General features: G+C 35.9%; 1 protein-coding gene across 1 annotated transcript; it reads right to left on the bottom strand.

Annotated features, from left to right (window-relative positions):
- Nucleotides 1–216: 216 nt before the first annotated feature.
- Nucleotides 217–14,015, bottom strand: tbl1x (transducin beta like 1 X-linked). Its single transcript, XM_065252431.2, has 15 exons — nt 13,843–14,015; nt 8,441–8,550; nt 7,626–7,771; nt 7,092–7,293; nt 6,688–6,820; nt 5,241–5,379; nt 5,091–5,154; nt 4,906–5,003; nt 4,721–4,781; nt 4,406–4,527; nt 3,428–3,502; nt 2,745–2,857; nt 2,424–2,589; nt 1,575–1,676; nt 217–1,465 (listed from the first exon to the last, which is right to left on the bottom strand). Exons 2-15 carry the CDS (start codon nt 8,496–8,498, stop codon nt 1,439–1,441), a joined length of 1,506 nt encoding a protein of 501 aa, XP_065108503.1. The 5' UTR covers nt 8,499–8,550; nt 13,843–14,015; the 3' UTR covers nt 217–1,438.
- Between the last annotated feature and the right edge of the window lie 5,640 nt (nt 14,016–19,655).

Genomic DNA, 19,655 nt, shown 5'->3' with positions numbered 1-19,655 from the left:
TTCATATTAGTACCACAGAGGTAAATATATTGGTAGGACCTTTAAAAAGAAAACCATTTATTATTCTGAAAGTGTATATGAAGAAAATCAAATATTGATTTGAATAAGTTTTAACAGCAAAATATCAGAAATGATATCTATGGTTTAGCAATTTTATAAATATATTTCATGTTTTATGGCATTTGACATCAAACACAAATACACCAAACACAAGAGTTTGTAATATCAAAATAAAGTGATTTATTGAACCATCATGTGCAAGACATTGAGATACATGTCTGTCTATAAAACAGATTAAACCTCAGCAACAGGGCAGATACACAACAAACACACAAACAAACAAACAAACACAACCCAACTGCAAACATTAACATCCAATCCAAGCATTTCTCTCTCCGACACAGACTGCTGGACATTCATACTTCAACATGTCATGACTTTTAATGTTATCAAAGAAAACAAAACTGATTCTACCATCAGGAAAATATGTACAAAAAAAAACATGTACGTTAAAAAGCCGAGTCCTGAGCAGAGCTGGAAATAAAGCTGAAACATGATGACTGCTGATGTTATCGTATCAGTAAAGCTGATGTCAGGCCTCAATTACAGTAAAAAACAAACAATACAGCAGGACAAACCAATGAATCAGGCAACAATTAACCCAAAATGCTGGTCATAAACTAGTTTATTCAGATTAACTCCACCACTTCTGGCCAATAATCTGAATAAGACTCGTAGGCACATTGACCTGATTTTACACATGTAAACATGCCATTGACTTTCTCTCTCTGTCTTTCATGAGATGATTTGAGTTTTTATCAGCTCGGTTTAAACATCACTACACTGTGCTGCCAAGCCAGCAGACATGATGTCTACAAAAACTACAAAACCGAGTATTCAACAGTTTCAAGCTTTAAAGAAGGCCGACTCTGTTATAGACATATTTACACAGTTTATAAAATCTGTGTTGTTAGCTAATTTACAATTTACATTCATTAAATGTACATCCACTGGAGATATGACACATATCGCAGAATCAAACATCTTCATCAAATATTTTCTGAATTGAATTTTCATTCGCTCATTTAAGATGGAAATCAATCTGACAGAAGTCTGCAGCAGACATGAAGTGTTTCTTCTCCGCTGACATTACTCACAGCTTCTTCTTCTCATCCGATCAGAGAAATAAACTGACCCAAACAAAACATCCACATGTAAAAACCCAATAAACAGCCATATTTGAGCCCATCCATTAATGCACAGACCCCTCACGAGACCGAGCGTCACATTTACTGAACAGCACAAACACAATCTGCTCGCCTTGTCCTCTCAGTTTGCTTCTTGAACATTTGGGTTTTGTTTCTTCAGATCTTAATCTTTTGGATTCATTCAGTTCAGGCCATCAACTGTGAAATCCAACCTTCAGATCAGTCAAACGCTACTTCCGTAGATCAAGAACACAGACCTGACAAACAAACAAACAAACAAAACAACAAGTGCTTCATTATAAATGCAAAGTCTTTGACTAATGGATTCTTGTTAAAAGTAGTTAAAGAGCAGATGTGTTGACGTACTGAACCATCCGATGCGCTCGCGCCAACTTTATCTCCAACACTATTCCAGCAAACTTCAAATATTCCACCTGTTCCCGTGTAGCTGTTCACAAGAGATCCGCTCTGAAGACAAATCAACACAAATAAAGTTCATTCATCCAAATACATCACATATTAATCTCAATAATCAAGTAAACATGCTTCATAATATTGTTATGTTTTAAGACAAATAAGATGAGCATTATTACAGGGTTCCCACACCTTGGTTAACTTCAAATTCAAGGACCTTTCAAGGACTTTCCAGGTCCAATACCTTCAAATTTAAGGACTAAATGTGGGGACACATTTCAAGTGAGAGCAAGGTTACATCGTGATACATTTTAAGATACATTGTTACAGTTCCCTTTCGAGGGAACTCGCGCTGCGTCACTGCAGTGACACTTTGGGGACGCCTCAAGTGGTAAGCGCGTCTGAATGTGTATATCAAATTCAACCAATGATGAAGCTTAATGACAAAGACAGGGTGACGCGGGAGCCAGGAAGTATATCGCTATCTGAAATATTGCCAAAGACGGCATTACAGGGAGTTTGGCAAGGGAGACGCAGCGTCTTGTTCACTTCTCAGGGAACAACAGTTAACAACAGTTTTTTCCAGAAAACTTCTTACTTAAAATAGATTCAAGCACTTTCAATGACCTGTGTCTAAGTATGTTTATTTTCAAAACTTCCTAGGGCCTTGAATCCCCCCCCCAGATTCACAAACTTTCAAGGATTTCAAGGACCCGTGGGAACCCTGATTATGGGAATTACTCTATGTTTAAGAAGTTAAGAGGTTTTACTTCTGGTGTTTGTTAATGAATCTAAACTGACCAGAGTGTCCCAGATGTGGACACATTTATCAAAAGAGCCACTGGCCAGGAACTTTCCATCAGGACTGAACGCTACGCTGTAGACGGGCTCCTGATGTTTAGTCAGCGTGTGAACACAAAGTCCTCTTTCAGCATCCCATAATCGAACCGTTGAGTCAAAAGATGCACTGAAGTACAGAGAGAGCAGTCACGTCAAGATCAAACTGGATTTTATCAGTCCTACACATTATTTTAAGGGTGTTAATGATGGAAAAAATTTTATCAGCTCATGAAGCACAGCAGTGGAGACTGAAGTCTGATCAGGTGATAGTTTGTGCGTTACCTGGCCAACAGCGCGTTATACACAGAACCTGCAGGACTCCATTTGATGGTGTAAATCTCTTTGTTATGGGCCTCGAGGTTGTGCAGACATGAATCCTGTCTCATGGTCCAGATCTACAGTAAGAGGAACATCAGATATCATCTTAAAAATGTATAACACTGTGAGCATTAGACTCTCATGAAGAGATACGAACAGCCCACATACAGACAAAACCATTCTTAATATCTTTAGTATTTACTAGATGAAATACTGTATCCTGATCCTGTCTGTGAAAGTCTTCAAATCTAATGATGAGATGAGGAGCTTTAAAGTTTCATTCATTGATTTTAATCTTTGACACTTTCACAGAATCTTCTTTACGTTATGTAGGATGATTTTATGTCATTACTGTGATTCTGATCACTTGAACCAAACCGTCAAATAAAACAAAAATGTTCATGTAAGAAGTGAAATAGTGTAAAAGCCAATCAAAAGTGTGAAGTCTTGAACTAGTTCTTTATAGTTTTAGTATGATTCACATTCAACTCATGTTTGTATCACAAACAGACGAATACGAATCTTCTCACTTCTACTTACATGAAACCCAATTAAATCATTTCCCTCCAAATCTAAATGTAACCACAAATATATTCACATTTCATTTACATTTAAATAAAGACTAGAAAACAGAAGATAAATCCAACCTTTAAGGTCATATCATCTGAACAAGAAGCCAGCAGTGTTCCTGATGGATCCCATTTAATGGCATTCACTTCATTCTGAAATCAAACGTTTGAGAGTTTTTAAGCTTACGGTCAAAAGGACATCCTTGGCTTTCTGCAATAACATATTTGTACAGAGCACACAAACTTTCTTTTCAAAATAATGAATATTGCAATTTTCACATTTTATGGCAACAAGGGAAGTAAGTTATCCTTTTGTGCAGATGATATGTTTTCATCAATTGTTTTTTCAACATGAGTCTAGGCTTAAAGTTGAGCAGAATTTGAGAAATGTCCAATAATTTTGACCCTTTTGAAACACGACTTTTATTTGATGTCCTTTGTATTGGACACCAGGACTTTGTTCTTATGTTTGTTTTCATGTTCTATAACAGATGCAGAGAAGTTTTTGAATAAAATAATTTGTAACACTTTACAATAAGATTGTATATGTTTTCAATATTAAATGCATGAACCAACAATAAAGAATATAATTTATCAGCATTTATTAATATTTGATTATACAATTGGTCATGTTAGTTCATTGTGCATTAACTAATGTTGACAAATACAACACAATTGTAAAGTGTTACCTAATAATTAAAAGAAAGCCACACCCAGATGAGAGAATTAGGAAGTATGGTGCAATCCATTTGCCTCAAATGTTAGACAATCAAAAATGTTTGGAGATGCATAAAAATCTTTATATATATATATATATTTAAAACTTATAACCTTTAATTGCATATAAAAATTTAAATAAATGTGAAAATTGAATCAAATGGCAAAAACACTGAATCATGATGGATATTATTAAGAACATTAAAGTCCTGTTATCATAAAATTAAAATAAGTGTGTTTATTTTTTGCAATGTGTTTGTGTAAGAAAAAAACAAAACTCTTCATAGAACTTTTCTCAGGAGGATATACTGTGTAACTTCTATAACTTATGTTGCTCACCGTGTGCCCTTGAAAGGTCTTGAGCGGTCGTTCACTTCCTAGACGACACACATGGATGCACATGTCTGTACTACAGGAGGCAAACGTGGTGTTGTTCTGCCAATCAACATCCAGAGCCGGAGCTGTGGACAACAGACATTGGTCAATATATGCAATGACATCACCGATCAGAACACCCGGCCCATGACCCATCTAAGGATCTGATGTATAAATGATTCTTGGGACCTTTTTAAAGATATATGTACACATTAAAACATGAGGTAAACTTTACTGTTGGGTAAACAGATTAGAAATATGAATGATTTGATTTCTCACCGGAGTGAAATGGAAACTGCTGTTTGGCTTCACCTGTGTGTGCATCCCAAATGATTGTCGTCTGCAAAAAGATTAAAAAATATTACATTAATGAATGAATGACTGCTTATAAACAGACATAGATGTGAAACTGAAACTCTTTTGCACATGATTTCTTGTGTGACTTTAGTGAAATATAGATTTACTTTATCGACTCCAGCGCTCAATATACTGTTGCCTTTCTTGTTCCATTTGAGAGCAAATATTGGACCTTTGTGCTGACCGAGTGTACTGCTGAGATTTCCTATAAAACACCATAAACACATGAAGCTTTAAAAAACACATCGGACTTTTGTCTTGTGTGTTATATGATTATTAGCAGCATGCACACCATCTTTTGTCCATATTCTTGCAAATCCATCATAAGATCCAGTTGCAAGGAGACCTCCATCACTCTGCAGAGAAAGCATCACATAAGAATCAGTGTAAAAGAGAGAAATGCATTGAGAAGAAACTCATGAATAAAGATGGAGACACTCACGTTCCAGTCTAATGAGGTGACGTCTTTATTACTGGGGACGTCTTGACCTCCTTCTCTGATGCAGTGACGCAGAACCAGCTGAGTCGAGCCGCTGCCCGGTCCATTAAGACTCCAGATACGAGCCGTCGAATCTCCAGAGCTGCCAAGCAAACATCACGGTTATAGAAACAAAGACATAAATACACATCACACTGATCTGTGCTCCAGTTTATCCTGTCTGCAACATTAACACAAGAGCAGCGCTCATCCTGACCTGCAGAGGGCAGCGGGGAACTCCGTACACACAGGCACTTCTTTATATTCAACAGACAAACATTTGTTAACTTTGCCATCTTTGGTTTTTCCTACTAATACATACAGTTATTAAAAATTGAAGATATCCAACTTTTCTGGTGAGGTAATGATGAATGATAAAATGTTGTGCAAGTAGGGGTGCGCGGGGCACTAACTAACGCAGGGTTAGTTGTAACATGGACCATTGTTGCACAGGGTCAACAATGCCAAAAAACAAATATTGAAATATTTTTGAAACATTTTGAAATATGTCTGCAGCTCTTGACAACTTTTTTGGTAGGCTTGAAAATATTTTCACCCAGTGGGGTTAATTTAACCTCAGCACTAACCATATGAAAACCCCTAACATTAGCGTAATTCTTAGGGTTGTTTTAAATAGGCTACACATGAATGATTGCTGGCTGCCAAAAAAATAAATGTGCCTGTCTTATCAAAAATTGTGTCAAAATTTATTTTTGTTCATATCTTTAATATTGATTAAATAAGGTCATGTCAAAGATTAAAATCATAATGAAATGAATGGCTCAAATCAGACTTTGGTTTTCATGATCTCATAATTTGATTTTGAGACTTTAGTATGGTTTTTACAGACTGGGTCACATATAAAAATGTTTTTTGTCATAATTCTGCTGTTTTTTCTCACATATTTAGAAATTTGTATGTTGAACTGTGGTTAGATGAGGGATGAAAAGTGTAGATACCTGTCTATTATAGACGGATATAGTAACAATATCCACTTCAAGTATATAGACAAAATAGTATTGAAATATTTGCCTTTAAACCTTTTTATCAAGTGTTACAACTAACCCCCTGCCTGTTACTATTAACCCTACCTATGGGATAAATTGTAACGTTTGCACTTCTGTCATGTTTGGTGTAATTGTCTAAGAATGGTGAGTAATAGAAACAAACTTCATATGTTCATTAGTAGCAGATATGTGCGTGTTGATTGTGTAAAAATAAAATTAATCAAACTCAAATATTTTTGAATGATTGTGCCAAAACCAAAAAGCGTTAGGTAATGCCCCGCTCTCCTCTACACTAGAAGGCACAATAGATTTAAAACAAGGCCAATGAGCCAAGTGAAGTGCTGATTTTATTTTATTTTATTTAAACCTGAGTTGAATGTCAGGTTAAGAGCTGCAGGATTTACCCAGAGGCCAGAAGATCACACACAGGGTTCCATGCACAGATAAACACCTCTGATTCATGACCTCTCAACACCGTCGCCCTGCTGGCAGGAATCTGAATCTCACCATCCGACTCCATAAACTCCATGTGATTATCTGACAAAGAAAAAACACAGCTCAGTTTTTACCCACAATGCATTGCAGAGCTTCATTTAGTGAAAGAGAACGAGAGACAGAGAGAACTTATATGAAATAAAATTCATGTGGTTTTAAATAACATATATTTTTATTTTCCAATTATAAATAAACATCATATTTCACAGATTATTAACACATGACACAGAAGCAATTTTAACAGATTATCCAGAAACATCAGATGATAAAAAATAAGTTTGAAACGGTTTTCTGTAGTAAATGAAAGACTTACGGAGGTCCTCATGAGTGCCGTTCTCATCACCATTGATTGAGACGTTGCCGTTCTTCATGGAGTGAGATTGTGTAGTGTTGGTCGGCTGATGTCGGGTGACTTTGTCTTTGACCGTCTGTTGCCTCGAGTGGACAACATCTGGTATCACAGCATCAATGAGTGACAGAGACTCAATCGGCCGACCGTCAAACACTGTGCCATCCTAACAGATCAATTAAAAACATTCATATCAAATACATCATCATAATCAACATTCATATCTAAAAGTCAAGCTGAACACAACACACACACACACAGTTCAAATAAAAGAAACGCTGTAAGAGTATTTTGGCACTCATGTTTGTTATGTGAGTACACACAGTGTGGGATGATTGATCGATCTTAGAAAAACAACTCAATACAGCACAATAGAAAAGAACAGACCTGTCTGAAACATGGTTTTAATTCTGTATAAATAATTTAAAAGCTAAAAGAAATTTAAGACTTTATGCTCCTGCATGCACAAACAGGAAATGACATCACTAAGAGTCTCACTTCATTGATGCTGATCTCAGCCTCCACATACTGAAGTCCTTTCTGTAATATAGAGATGAGAGCGGCAGGAGGAACCAGAGAGCCGTTGATGTTTGATTGACTGATGTGACTCTCAATGCCGAATGTGAACGCCGAGTGAGAGAAACCTAAAGACCAAACACATCACACACGCACACACACACACACAAACAGTCTTTTAAACAGCGAGTAAATATGTGTGACACATAAACCATTCATGCAGGTAGATGAAATAATTCACTATTTGAGTTTATGTCAAGGATTCATTTACACCTGTTATTATTACCCATCACAACATACAGAGCTAAACACAACTATACAATCCCATGAGAAAGAAAAATCACACACACAAGATCTCTTGAAAATCTCAGTTGCTTCTCCTAGACAGCAATGAGATTAAATGGAGATTCAATTACATATTCATCTTATTTCTCAACAATATTCTGTCATGTTATATCTTCAGCATCATTGAGAGCGTTTACATGCACACCCTTAGACGGATTAACGCGTGGGATCATGTAAACGGGTAAAACGGTTTTCTTTTATCGGGGAAAGAGAATCGGCACAGGTAGTTTTTTGCTCATTACCCCAATATTGTGTTGCATGTAAACACCTTAACCGGCTTTTTGCAGGTTTGTCCATGTGCGCATGTCTCAGCATGTGAACGATAAACATCTAGGGACCAATGACAATCTATTAGGTGCCCTTAAGATGTCACTGGGACATATGTACATGTAATCATGTGGTTATAGGCAAACATATATTGATTCAATATATTCAGACATTAAGATATTTACCTGACTCCTGCAGATATCTGTACACCAGAAAGTTGACTTCATCACTAGTTATGCTCATCTTAGCTCACTTCAGAAGATGAGAAACACTGGAGCTCAGAATGAGCCCCAATCTGCAGGTGATAAAACAACATGTTACATACATGAAATAACAAAAACAAAAAGTCCTCAAATCGTTTTAACCATCATAACATTTTTTCTCAGAACTTCATTTGACACTTGAGACTCATTTTCTCCTGGCTGGCCACATCCAACAGATGTGCAAACAAGAACTAAAGCAGCCATTTTCTCCTGAGCGCCTCTGCCGGGTGAAAATGCGCTCCTGCGGTCATCACCAGACACTGTGACATCTGACCAATGAGCCCACAAACCCACCGTTCATCACAGTCACACTTAATCCTCCTTACAGCAGTCCTTACAATAAAAGATTTATTATACCAAAAAAAGCAATCAATGTCAATGAACTACGGTTAAGCAGTAGTATAAAGTGAACTGTGGTAAGATCATTGTAAACCACAGCCTTCTGTGTATTATTGCATTTTCATTTATTCACAGTAAACATGAAACATTGAAACTGCACAGGTCAATTGAGTACAATGTTACCAGGGTAAAATGTTATTTATGATGGTCAAGGCATCACCTACACCAGTGGTTTTTATACTGGGGGGTCGGGCCCCAGTTTTTTGACATTTTACATAATACATTAATTTATTATGAATTCTGTTTAAGTAAACCTCAACAAAATAAGGCTACTAACCAATAGCACTACTTGAATTTCATGTTTTGTTTAATTAAAATGTTAAGTTTTAGAACAGTTTATTGTCATAAATTTTGCAAAGGAATGCACCGTTCCCAAATGGGGGCCGCACGCTGAAAAAGTTTGAGAACCACTGACCTACTCTACCTCGGCACTTGCCCACTTCCTGCTTAATTGCACACACACTTTGTCTACATGTATGCATATACACTAGGGCTGCACAATATATTGTTTTAGCATCAACATTGCAATGCATGCATCTGCAGTAGTCACATGGCATGAAAAACTGAGCTTGTTTTTAAATGAAACACTATTTTTGATCCCTTTGCCAGAGGTTTAACATGGCAGAAGAAACTCATAGATGTCAATGAGAAGTCAAAAGTGAATTCCTCTTAAACTGAGCTTTTATAAGTCATCTGGTGAAGTCGTCCAGAAGTTCTCATATTGCAAAATACATGGCAGGAAAACCTAACATTGCAATGTAAATCCCCCCCCCCACTATTATGCATGTTTACATTCTCTGTGTACTGTGTTGTATTTGCATATTGTAATGTGTATAATGTACAGTGTTCTTTCTTTGTATATTGTGTGTTATATGTTGTATAACAGTAGAGTCTTTGGTGTATTATATGTGCGTGCAAATTTGTACACGAGCACAACATTTAACAACAAATAGATGAGATGAAGATTCAGTGAGCATCATCTTCAATCATACATCTGAAACAATGTTACTATGGAGATGTAATATCATGTGTGTCTCGTCAACAACATTACAGTATCACAAATCACACACATTTACACAAACACTTCTGAAACTCCCATGTACTTTACTCTCTGCTGTATTTAGAAACCACATCAGACAAATGAATGCACAGCAGAGCTTCATACTAGGGGTGGCACGGTTCACAAAACCCTCGGTTCGGTTCGTATCACGGTTCTTTGGTCACGGTTCTCGGTTCAGTACGGTTCTTGTTGTTATTTTTTCTTTAAATTTTTAACACTCCAGAAATGTATTATCTTATTAATGTATTAATTATCCATAATTTAGGATACAGTATTAAAAAAAGTTATATCATGTAATCATGCACAAACTGAATTTGACTTTAAGGGCATTATTGGGACCATCCCTGAGGAAAGCCAGATGAGATTTTGATAGAGCAAGAGGGAAGACATTGATGATTTCAACATGCTTTTCATTTATTTGGCAAAAAAGAGAATGTGTATTGCCATCTACATGAACTTTATGTGCACTTTTAGCACACAAAGATAACTTGCATTTATTAAAATGCCAACTTCAGTGTAGCTCTTAGATTTATCACTGAGAGGCTGCTTAAATACTGCAGAGAGTAAATGTGGACGAGAGAGAAACATAACCTTTACACCTGTTATATTTTAATCCGTCTCTTTTGTCCACTTCTGTCCTGATTACTTTGAGGGGCAATTTCTGAAATAAGATCGCGCAACTTTCACACGCTAGCAAAATGAAACTACGCGGAAATCAGCCGCTTTAATTTTATCAATGAAAGGCTAAAAATAGCGCTGAATACGAAAAGACATAAAACATTGTGTTCACCTCAGATTAGATAAATGGTCGGAGAGAAGGCGATCTCCTGTGGCTGTTTGAGCATATTCAACCCATAGACTGCAGTTCAATCTATTGTTTTATTTCCGCTGTCATCATAAGTAACATGAAATAAAAATATGTTTCCACACACCAAACTTATACGACGCTGGCGCATCCTCCAACTGCGGGCAGACTTCCTTTTCTCTCCCACTTGCCATTTCTACACGTAACATAACCTGCAGTACTCCAAACCAGTCACCTCTTCTTTCGCGCAAAAGGGAAACACGCTATCTGAGGTCACATACAGGGCATGAGACTACATTGCGCGTGCCATGAACCGTTGAACTGTGCGGCACACACGCACTCCGAACCGAGACAAGCGAACCGAACGGTTCGGATTTTTTTCATGGACCGTGCCACCCCTACTTCATACATTTACAAAATCTGTATGTTTGAGCAGTGAGTGGTGTGCATCAGTCATCAATATTTCAGCATTGTTTTGTTGAAGATCTAAATTTAGCTGCTGATTCTTTAAAGGTGCCGTAGAATGTAAAACTGTATTTATTGAGGCATAGATGAATAATAAGAGTTCATTAGTAAAGGCCGCTGGAAAACAGACCAATCTCAACGTAACACCAACTGTGATGTATGCCCCAACATTACATTTCGCAGAGTTAGCGCTATCTGCTATTTAATGCTATATACTAATGTTTAGGCTGAAGTTCTACTATTGTCGTTACAGTTACGTTTTGCAGGTCCATACTAATAAAAATTCACTCAGAAACGTCCATTAACAATCTCCAAACAATTGATTATTCCTCAAAATCTGTATCTTCATGTAATACAGACTCAAACATAAGATCTGTTTACACACACACAGAGCTACTGAAGGAGAAACAGCCAATCAGAGCAGAGCAGATTCATGACCCTTTCAAATAAAAAGGCAAAACCTAAGGGTGTAAATGGACATGAAAAACTGACTCTGGATCATTTTAACACTTAATAAAGATATATTCTATTTATGTAGATATCAGAGAACAATTTCACCTATTCTACTTTATCAATGCTTTGGCACCTTTAAATATTACAAACAAGAGTAACTGATCAGTCAGGTTTTATTTACTGAATAGAATTCTGGTTAAAACGATATCATTATAGCCTATATTAAACAACAAGTAAACAACATAATCTACAGGAAACTCAAATGAAATTGATAAATGAGACATTCACAATGTTGTGTTGATGATCATAAAAAATATTGTAAATATAGTGAAAATTTTTGTGTAACCTTTTTTCAAGTAAAGGGTTAAAAAATGCATGCTTCAAGTCCAATATTGTTTAAATAACAAGAGAGACTGTTGGTTGAGTCTCCAGTTTGTTTCTGGTTCCAAACCCAGACCCGTTTAACACGTTTGTTACAGCTGGATGTAAATTCAAAGTAAAATCTGACAGAAAATCTCCTGAATCTGATTCTCTCTCATTCAATCCTATTAACCATTAACTCAGTCAGTCGTAATGATTTACAACTGTGTGCAAATCTAAAGCTATTTATAACCTCTTCATGACAAGATGAAGTGTAGGAGGAGATGTCTTCTGTATTTAGTGCCCTCATTATCTGTTTGCTTCATCTTGATGTTTTTAACCCATTCACTGTTCTTGCATACGGTTTAGAGATGAATCATTCGACACACTTTTAAGAAAAAATTATCCACTATGAGTTTTACTAAAAAAACTACAGCGTCAATGCCATGATAGGTATGCGCTTGTATTTATTTGGCCTGTAGGTTCATAAAGAGCATCTCATCAATAACTGCTGCTTTTCGAATCAAATACATAAATGTAAACATCAAGAGTCTATATAAGAATAAACAATAAGGTCAAATAAATGTGCTATATAAACAGTAGCTATATCAACCTACATTATCCTTTATAAAGTGAGTGGACACATCACTGCCATCTGATCTGACCACAAACCACAAGCTGACACACAACTTTGTGAGCAACAATATCCAGGCTATTTGGTGTTGTCTGTCTGTATTTATTAAAGGGCTTTATCATCAGAACACAAACACTGAAACCTAAAACCCACCACTGACACTTTCAGAAAGATCCTGCTAGATTAAATAAGACTTGGTCTTGGTGTGAATATGAAGGTTTCAGGTTCAGTCCATGCAGAGGTGACACAGTTGAGATTTTGTCTTTATCTACTCATCTCATGTAGTAACAAACACACAAACGCTGTTACATCTGTCAAACACATTTCTAAATTCTCACACAGACCTTTTCTTATTACAAGAGTTTGTACAGAGTTGAGAAACAAGATGAGGTAAGTCAATAATCACACAAGTTTCATTTAAAGTGACCTGTACATATTTAGACTCATTGATCTACAGTAGATTCTGACCTTTGACCGAGTAAGTTGAACACCACTGGGCACTGCTTATAATTAAATGACAAGATTTTGTTTATTGTCATTCAAATAAATGCTCTAAAATTAAACCATTATACATAACATTATATGTGTGTGTGAGTGTGTATGGTGTAGTTATTTTATCTGAAGACTTTAATAATCCTGACAAAAGACACAATGTAACTTTAGTTGACATGACAACACGTGCTGTAAACACACACGCGCACACACACACACAACTTCTGTTTCGAGAAATCTGAGTCATAAAGTCATACATGTACGTTAAGAGTTAATGTGTGTCCCACTAACTAATGATATTAACTAGAAGTATACAGCAATCGAGTACTAACTAGTGTGGCGCTGGTCCTCCCCTCCCCCACACAGCCCGTCCTGACTGAAACATGTGCTGTTTCATCTTTCATCATCTTGTGTTATATTAAACAGGAAAATCAACACAATTAAGTTGTAATCACTCGTTATAGTGACCGTTAGACTCGTGAAACTAAAGACTTAAGATGCTTTAAAGGCGCGTGGAAAAGTTTAGGTTAACCTGTATCATTCACACGCCGACAGCGGCAGATACATTATATCACATTAGAAACACTTATAAACACCTACAAAGGCTTCACGAGTCCTTATGATACAGTCAAGATGAATCAAATATCGCCACTTACCTTCTGAAGTGACTCTCTGCTTCTCTTTCACTTCCACAAGCGATTAAATCCTCAAACTTTACCGATCAAACTCAGACTTTACAGCCATTTCACTTAACAGAGTTTAAATGTCGATCATGGCTGATTTACACAAGTTTCCTGTCTGTGTGTGTGCGCGCGCGCGTGTGTGTGTGTGTTTCTCAGAGAGAGAGAGAGAGAGAGAGAGAGAGAGAGAGAGAGAGAGAGACGGGTGGTGTTTCAAATCCTAGTGAGTTGCCTACCTAGGCTATGATCGTATATCAGACTATCAATACATGATTAATTGTGGGTCAATTAGGTTTAATCTAGGACTAGTTCTATTAGGACATTTAAGCAGTTTTTACAATCAAACCTTACAAAAAACAATACTGGTGTGCATCTTGAAACAAAACAATAATTTTATAGTTTTATAATAGTTTATAATAATAGTTAAGACAGATCAAACATGGCATTTTAGTCTGGGAAATCGATGTTACTACTCAAACTAACAGTATTCAAAATAGTAATGGTTGCCTTCACAAAACATCTTTTTGTGTTTAATTATATCTATTTTATTTCTCTCTTTATAGTCTTAAATGTGGCAAACCTTTAATACATATATTAAAGATGGGTTTGTTTCCTTATTCAAAATGCTGTCTATGTAGGCAGCTCACTAGGATTTGGAACATAGCAAGAAAATGGAGGGGAGGGCACTTTGTGACCCACAATGAAAAAATGAGCAGCTGACCTTAAACCTGCTTGTTCAACACTGTTAACTAACAGATCATTCACCTCTCTGTACCACTCGCTCCACGTGTGCTGCAATATCTTCAACAAACACAGAATATATTAATAATGTTTTATTAGTTATTGTTAGTGTTAATATTTCTGTGATGGTATCTTGTTTTGTCTTAAATAAATTATATTATTAATTACAGTTCTTACTGACTGTGATTAAATCTTATTGTACCAGTTCACTTTCAGTGTGGACAGATAAATACATTTATATAAAAGCATAACAACTGAACATCCATAACTATTCATAATTACATTAAACTTTATTTACATTACATTAAAAATGATAATAAAACAACGTCTCTGCACATGAATAGACTTTTGTGTAGTGTATCTGAGCACAGAAACAGCTCCCTTCCTCCACTCCTTTTATTTTCGCTTGTCTGGTCACATAGTGACGGATGATTTCTCCTTTCGTCTTGCACGGTCACTTACATTTGAAAAGTAAATAACAAATTGACGTCATTACAGTCGCACATTCCACTGAGAGCCCTAAGTACTGATGTATCTGTGCACCTTGTACAAAAACTGAATACAAGTCATTAAAGCAAGAACAAAAATGTAAACTTTATTTAAACAATCGACTAAAAAAGTATGTTTAGTTCGTTTGGGTGCTCATAAAGTATGAGATATTTTTGAAAATCTTTGTATTTTAACTTCTAATGAATAAAATGTTGTACACATTGGCAATTAAATGAAATAAATAAGAAGTATTTCGTATACTTTGGGTCACTTTAGAGAGTTTTTCTTTTCATTTAAATGGAAAGTTATGATATACTTCACCAAGCATTTTTTTCACGCACATCATTTAGAGGGTTTACGGTTGACCTCAAAACAAAGCACAGGGTCGATAAGCCCCTCACCCACAGTCACGGGGTCACGTGACCTCTCATGAATCGTGGGATGAGTTTGTTTGACTGCTCGGGTCATCGTACACCCAGAGATTCAAAGGAAAGGTCGTAAACTTTCTGCTATATGTGCGTGTACTTTTACTAACAACACTAGACACAAATCTGGTTAAATATCACGACCATCACTCGAATATACAGCATTTTATTTACACACACACACACACACACACACACACACACACGCACGCACACGAGCCACGTGTTTGGGCCGGTTGTGAATCGCGATCTGGCTCGTTAATGAATCGCGAATCGGTTCGCTTTTTGAATCAGTATATCAAAACAAACTGAATCGTTTGGAATGTTATTGATTTTGGCAATGTACCAACACTGAGAAATTTTGGACATAACTATTATAGTTTATTCAGTTTCAGTCCTCTTTTGTTTTAAAGATGTCTTTTTTAGATTGTTTGACCGCTTGAAAGAGAATACAAGTAAATTTTATATAATTAATTTATGTTTCCTGCTAATATTAGCCAAATTTCACATTTAAAGAGGATCTAGACAAGTATATGGAAATTATAGCCTAAAACAACGAAAACTAGATCTCTCTATTCCTCCTTTATTTCCTATTAATTTGTATATTTGTGTTATTGTCCTCTGTGTATTCCTGGGATTATTTGTAATTCATTTTTTTCTTATTTTATTATTTTTCCCCTTTTTTTTTTTTTTTACTGCTGTAATGTTTTGTTGTTTTGTTGAACTTAATAAAAATATCTTGCGAGTCAGTATTTTTTACAGTCTATGGTCAGTACCGAATCTGATCCACAAAGCCACTGAATGAATTGATCTGTCTCTTTGTTTTCTGACACGCCAACTCAAAAGGGGATATCTTTGCAATGAACCGGCGCCTTGGCTATATCGCAAAAAATAAAAACTTGAGTAAAGAACATTTTCTTTACATTTTAGCCAATTAAATTAGATAGATTTTTTTATTAATGCACCATGTATGAAAAGCGTGGTTAAGGTGAGTGAAGTTTCCAGTATATTCTTATATGCTGTGACACTCAAGATGAGCACATGCATCAGTCTCTTGTCCAATCACGCTCTTTGTGGTGTTTTGGCGCAAATCCTTTGGTTGCTCTGTACGTAAATCAACAACGGCTGGGTCCAAAAGCTAAGGCAGCTGACTTGTTACCTCGCTGCCTCATGAGGCAATGTCTTCGGAGGCATAAGGGCAGCTCTGAGAAATGCTGTCAGACAGCCTTCATAGGCAGCGTAATGAAATTCAGTTTGAAATATAATCAGAGAGCGCCTTTGTGATAACTAATCACATATTTGAAAACAACAATACTCATTTCTTGCGAGAAATGCAATTAAAAGGTTTCAAATGTGAAAATATAACTTTATTTACAGTACATTTGTGCTCCAGCCACTTCCTTGGCCGCCATTTTATTTTTTAGAACTCGACCAATCACATTCCCCGTGCACACCCATGCATAGAATTGTGGGACAAGAAGATGAAGGTATTTCAGGAAGTAAAGCAAACATTGGATCTGGACATGCCGTGATGCTTTCCTGTTTGGAATGCTGCCTCCGAAGGCATTTTAGAGCTTCCGGACGGAGCCAAGATGTGAGCGCGATGAGATTGTGTGATGTATCTCATTCTTAAAATACCACAAGGTAAAATAAACGCAACAGCATTAATGACACATTAACCTGCAACGAGGATAAACATGATTTGTGTTGAGTGCAGTGTGATTTGAATTAGGCTGCTGTCTGTGCACAGCACAAAAAACTCTCAATATATGGAAAACAAACTGTTCAATATTTGTGCATTATGATAACCATTTGGTTGTTGTTGGGCCTGAGCAGCTTGTGGTAAGTTAGTATTTGTCAATTGAATTTAAGTGTAATTTTTGATAAACTGCATTCATGTTTTTCAATTTGTAGGAAACTCACTGCAGGAGATTGTTGAACTTTGCCACTGTAGTGTACACTTGTTTATTCTTAAATAAATATAGTTCCCATTACAAAAAGCTGTGAAGAGGAGTGAAGCTCACAGACAGCTGTCAAGAGGTTCAAAGGTCACGCTTGTGTCTTTTAGGGGTTTTCACCTGTCAGGTGGCATAAATATAAGATGCTGTTTTAAACAAACAACTACTGACATTAAATGAAAACATTCATGCACTAAATATGGCATGTTTATTATAAAAAAACTTTTTATTGAATAACTTGAGTCTTGAGTGAAACTGTAATTGTATTTTGCAAACAGAAGAGCAGTGTATTTTGAGTCAGGTCTCTTAAATGAATTGATCACAATGTGATCTGAAGATTTTTTTTAATCACAAATGAATGAATATATTGCTAAATTTAAAATGCCCAATTTTAAAATGAAAATGTTACAGTTGATGTAAATGTGATATTTGGAGAGTTCAGATGATGAAAGTAAACACAAATACAGATAATGTTTAATTCCTCATGCTAAATGAACATTGCCAATTGCACTTTGCACATCTTTATTGGTCTCTGTGATGTTGATGGTAAATGTGTTCCTTAATAATAAATGATTTATAATCTGATTTCTTAGATTAAGCCAGGATTAGGCTTTTGTTTTTGTTTTTTAACTGAGGCGGCTATCAGTGAAAGTTGTTTTCAGTTAAGACAGTCCAAACCTGGATTTTAGTTCTAAGCCTTGTCTGAGAAGCTGTGCACAAAACATCCAATTTAAGATAATGATGATTTAATGATGTAGTAATCTGAAGCATAGTTTAAATCTGTAGCATGAAGATGATGTTTCAGAGAAGCGTCACAATGATCGACTATCATCTGTGACGAGACCCCGACTGACTCCTGAAAATCCTGTTATTATATTTACTCACTGTTTAGAGATCTTGCTATAATAGAGCAGAAATATTAACGCTCTGTGTTTTCTACTGCATTGCTGAAAAGATCAGAGCAAAAGTGCTGCATTTATAATACTCAGATATAATCACTTTACAGTATGGTTTTATAATACACGCTGCTTTATAATCTTTCTACTTTTACAATGAAGTTTTACTTTTACATTATGTTGTCTGTATTTGAAATTAAAGAGTTAAAAGTGAGATAAAGGTTTTTCTCCAGTTGTTAAAGTATGTGATCTCCATCTAGTGGTCAGGACATCTCCTGCATCAACACATACAACACATTGACAAACTATAAATTAAATGTGATTTTGTATGCTGTCAAATAAGTATTTACACACCTATGCATATATTTTTATTTTTACTATTATTTACAGAGTTCTCACTTGTTGACTGCTCTTTCCATTAAAAATAAATAGAATGTTTAATATTGGTACACAGAGAAATCATTCATTATAGCTCAATTTATATCGTCTACTTTACAAGATGACTTTAGACCCAAAGCTATGTAAAGGGGACATTTTTGAAGTTTTAGCTCAAAATGTCATATAGATAATTTTTATTATAACATGTTAAAATTGACACTTTTTAGGTGTGAGCAAAAATGCCATTTATGTGTGCCACTTCTGACATCACAAGGGGAGCCAAATTTTAATGACTTATTTTTTCACATGCTTACAGAGAATGGTTTACCAAAACTAAGTTACTGGGTTGATCTTTTACACCTTTTCTAGGTTGATAAACCCTGGGGACTCCATTTTAGTACTTAAACATGAAAAAAACAGATTTTCATGATGTCCCCTATACGATCATTAGCAAGACTCAGTCAAGTAAAGTCTTTCCAAACTTTTGACAGCTAATGTATAATGATTAACCTTAAAAATAAAACAGAATTTATGTTAGGAAAATCTTGCTGGAGTTAACCGCTGTTATCACAACAATGTACAAATGAATGATTGGCTAAATGTGTCCGTGACCACCACAATCTTAAAATAGCTAATATTTGGAATACCGCTGGGAATTCCTCCATCTAAAGAGATGTTGTGGTTCCAGTCAGAGAAAGGAAACTCGTTTTATTAAACTTCATGGCCAGAAAGATTATATTTCCTTTACCACTTCACAAAGCTGCATTGATATTATTTGGTTTTCAAATGTTAAGACTTTATCCCTTTTGGTCTCATTTTGAGAGCCAAACCCAAACTCAGAAAGGTCATGGCAAGATTTTTACACAACAATTTGGCAATGAAAAATGTTTGTTATTATAAAA

The sequence above is a fragment of the Paramisgurnus dabryanus genome, chromosome 15, assembly GCF_030506205.2.
Source record: "Paramisgurnus dabryanus chromosome 15, PD_genome_1.1, whole genome shotgun sequence".
Taxonomy (NCBI): Eukaryota; Metazoa; Chordata; class Actinopteri; order Cypriniformes; family Cobitidae; genus Paramisgurnus; species Paramisgurnus dabryanus.
The sequence above is the reverse complement of the archived record's forward strand: the minus strand, read 5'-3'. Positions and strand labels throughout refer to the sequence as shown.

Bases quoted from the DNA above. Each gene is read 5' to 3' on its own strand.
- tbl1x (XM_065252431.2), bottom strand. From the start codon at position 8,498: ATGAGCATAACTAGTGATGAAGTCAACTTTCTGGTGTACAGATATCTG. The intron at 7,772-8,440 runs GTAAATATCTTA...TTTGGTCTTTAG, and splicing joins CAGATATCTGCAGGAGTCAG to GTTTCTCTCACTCGGCGTTC. The intron at 5,380-6,687 runs GTAAATCCTGCA...TTTGCTTGGCAG, and splicing joins TGTGATCTTCTGGCCTCTGG to CTCTGGAGATTCGACGGCTC.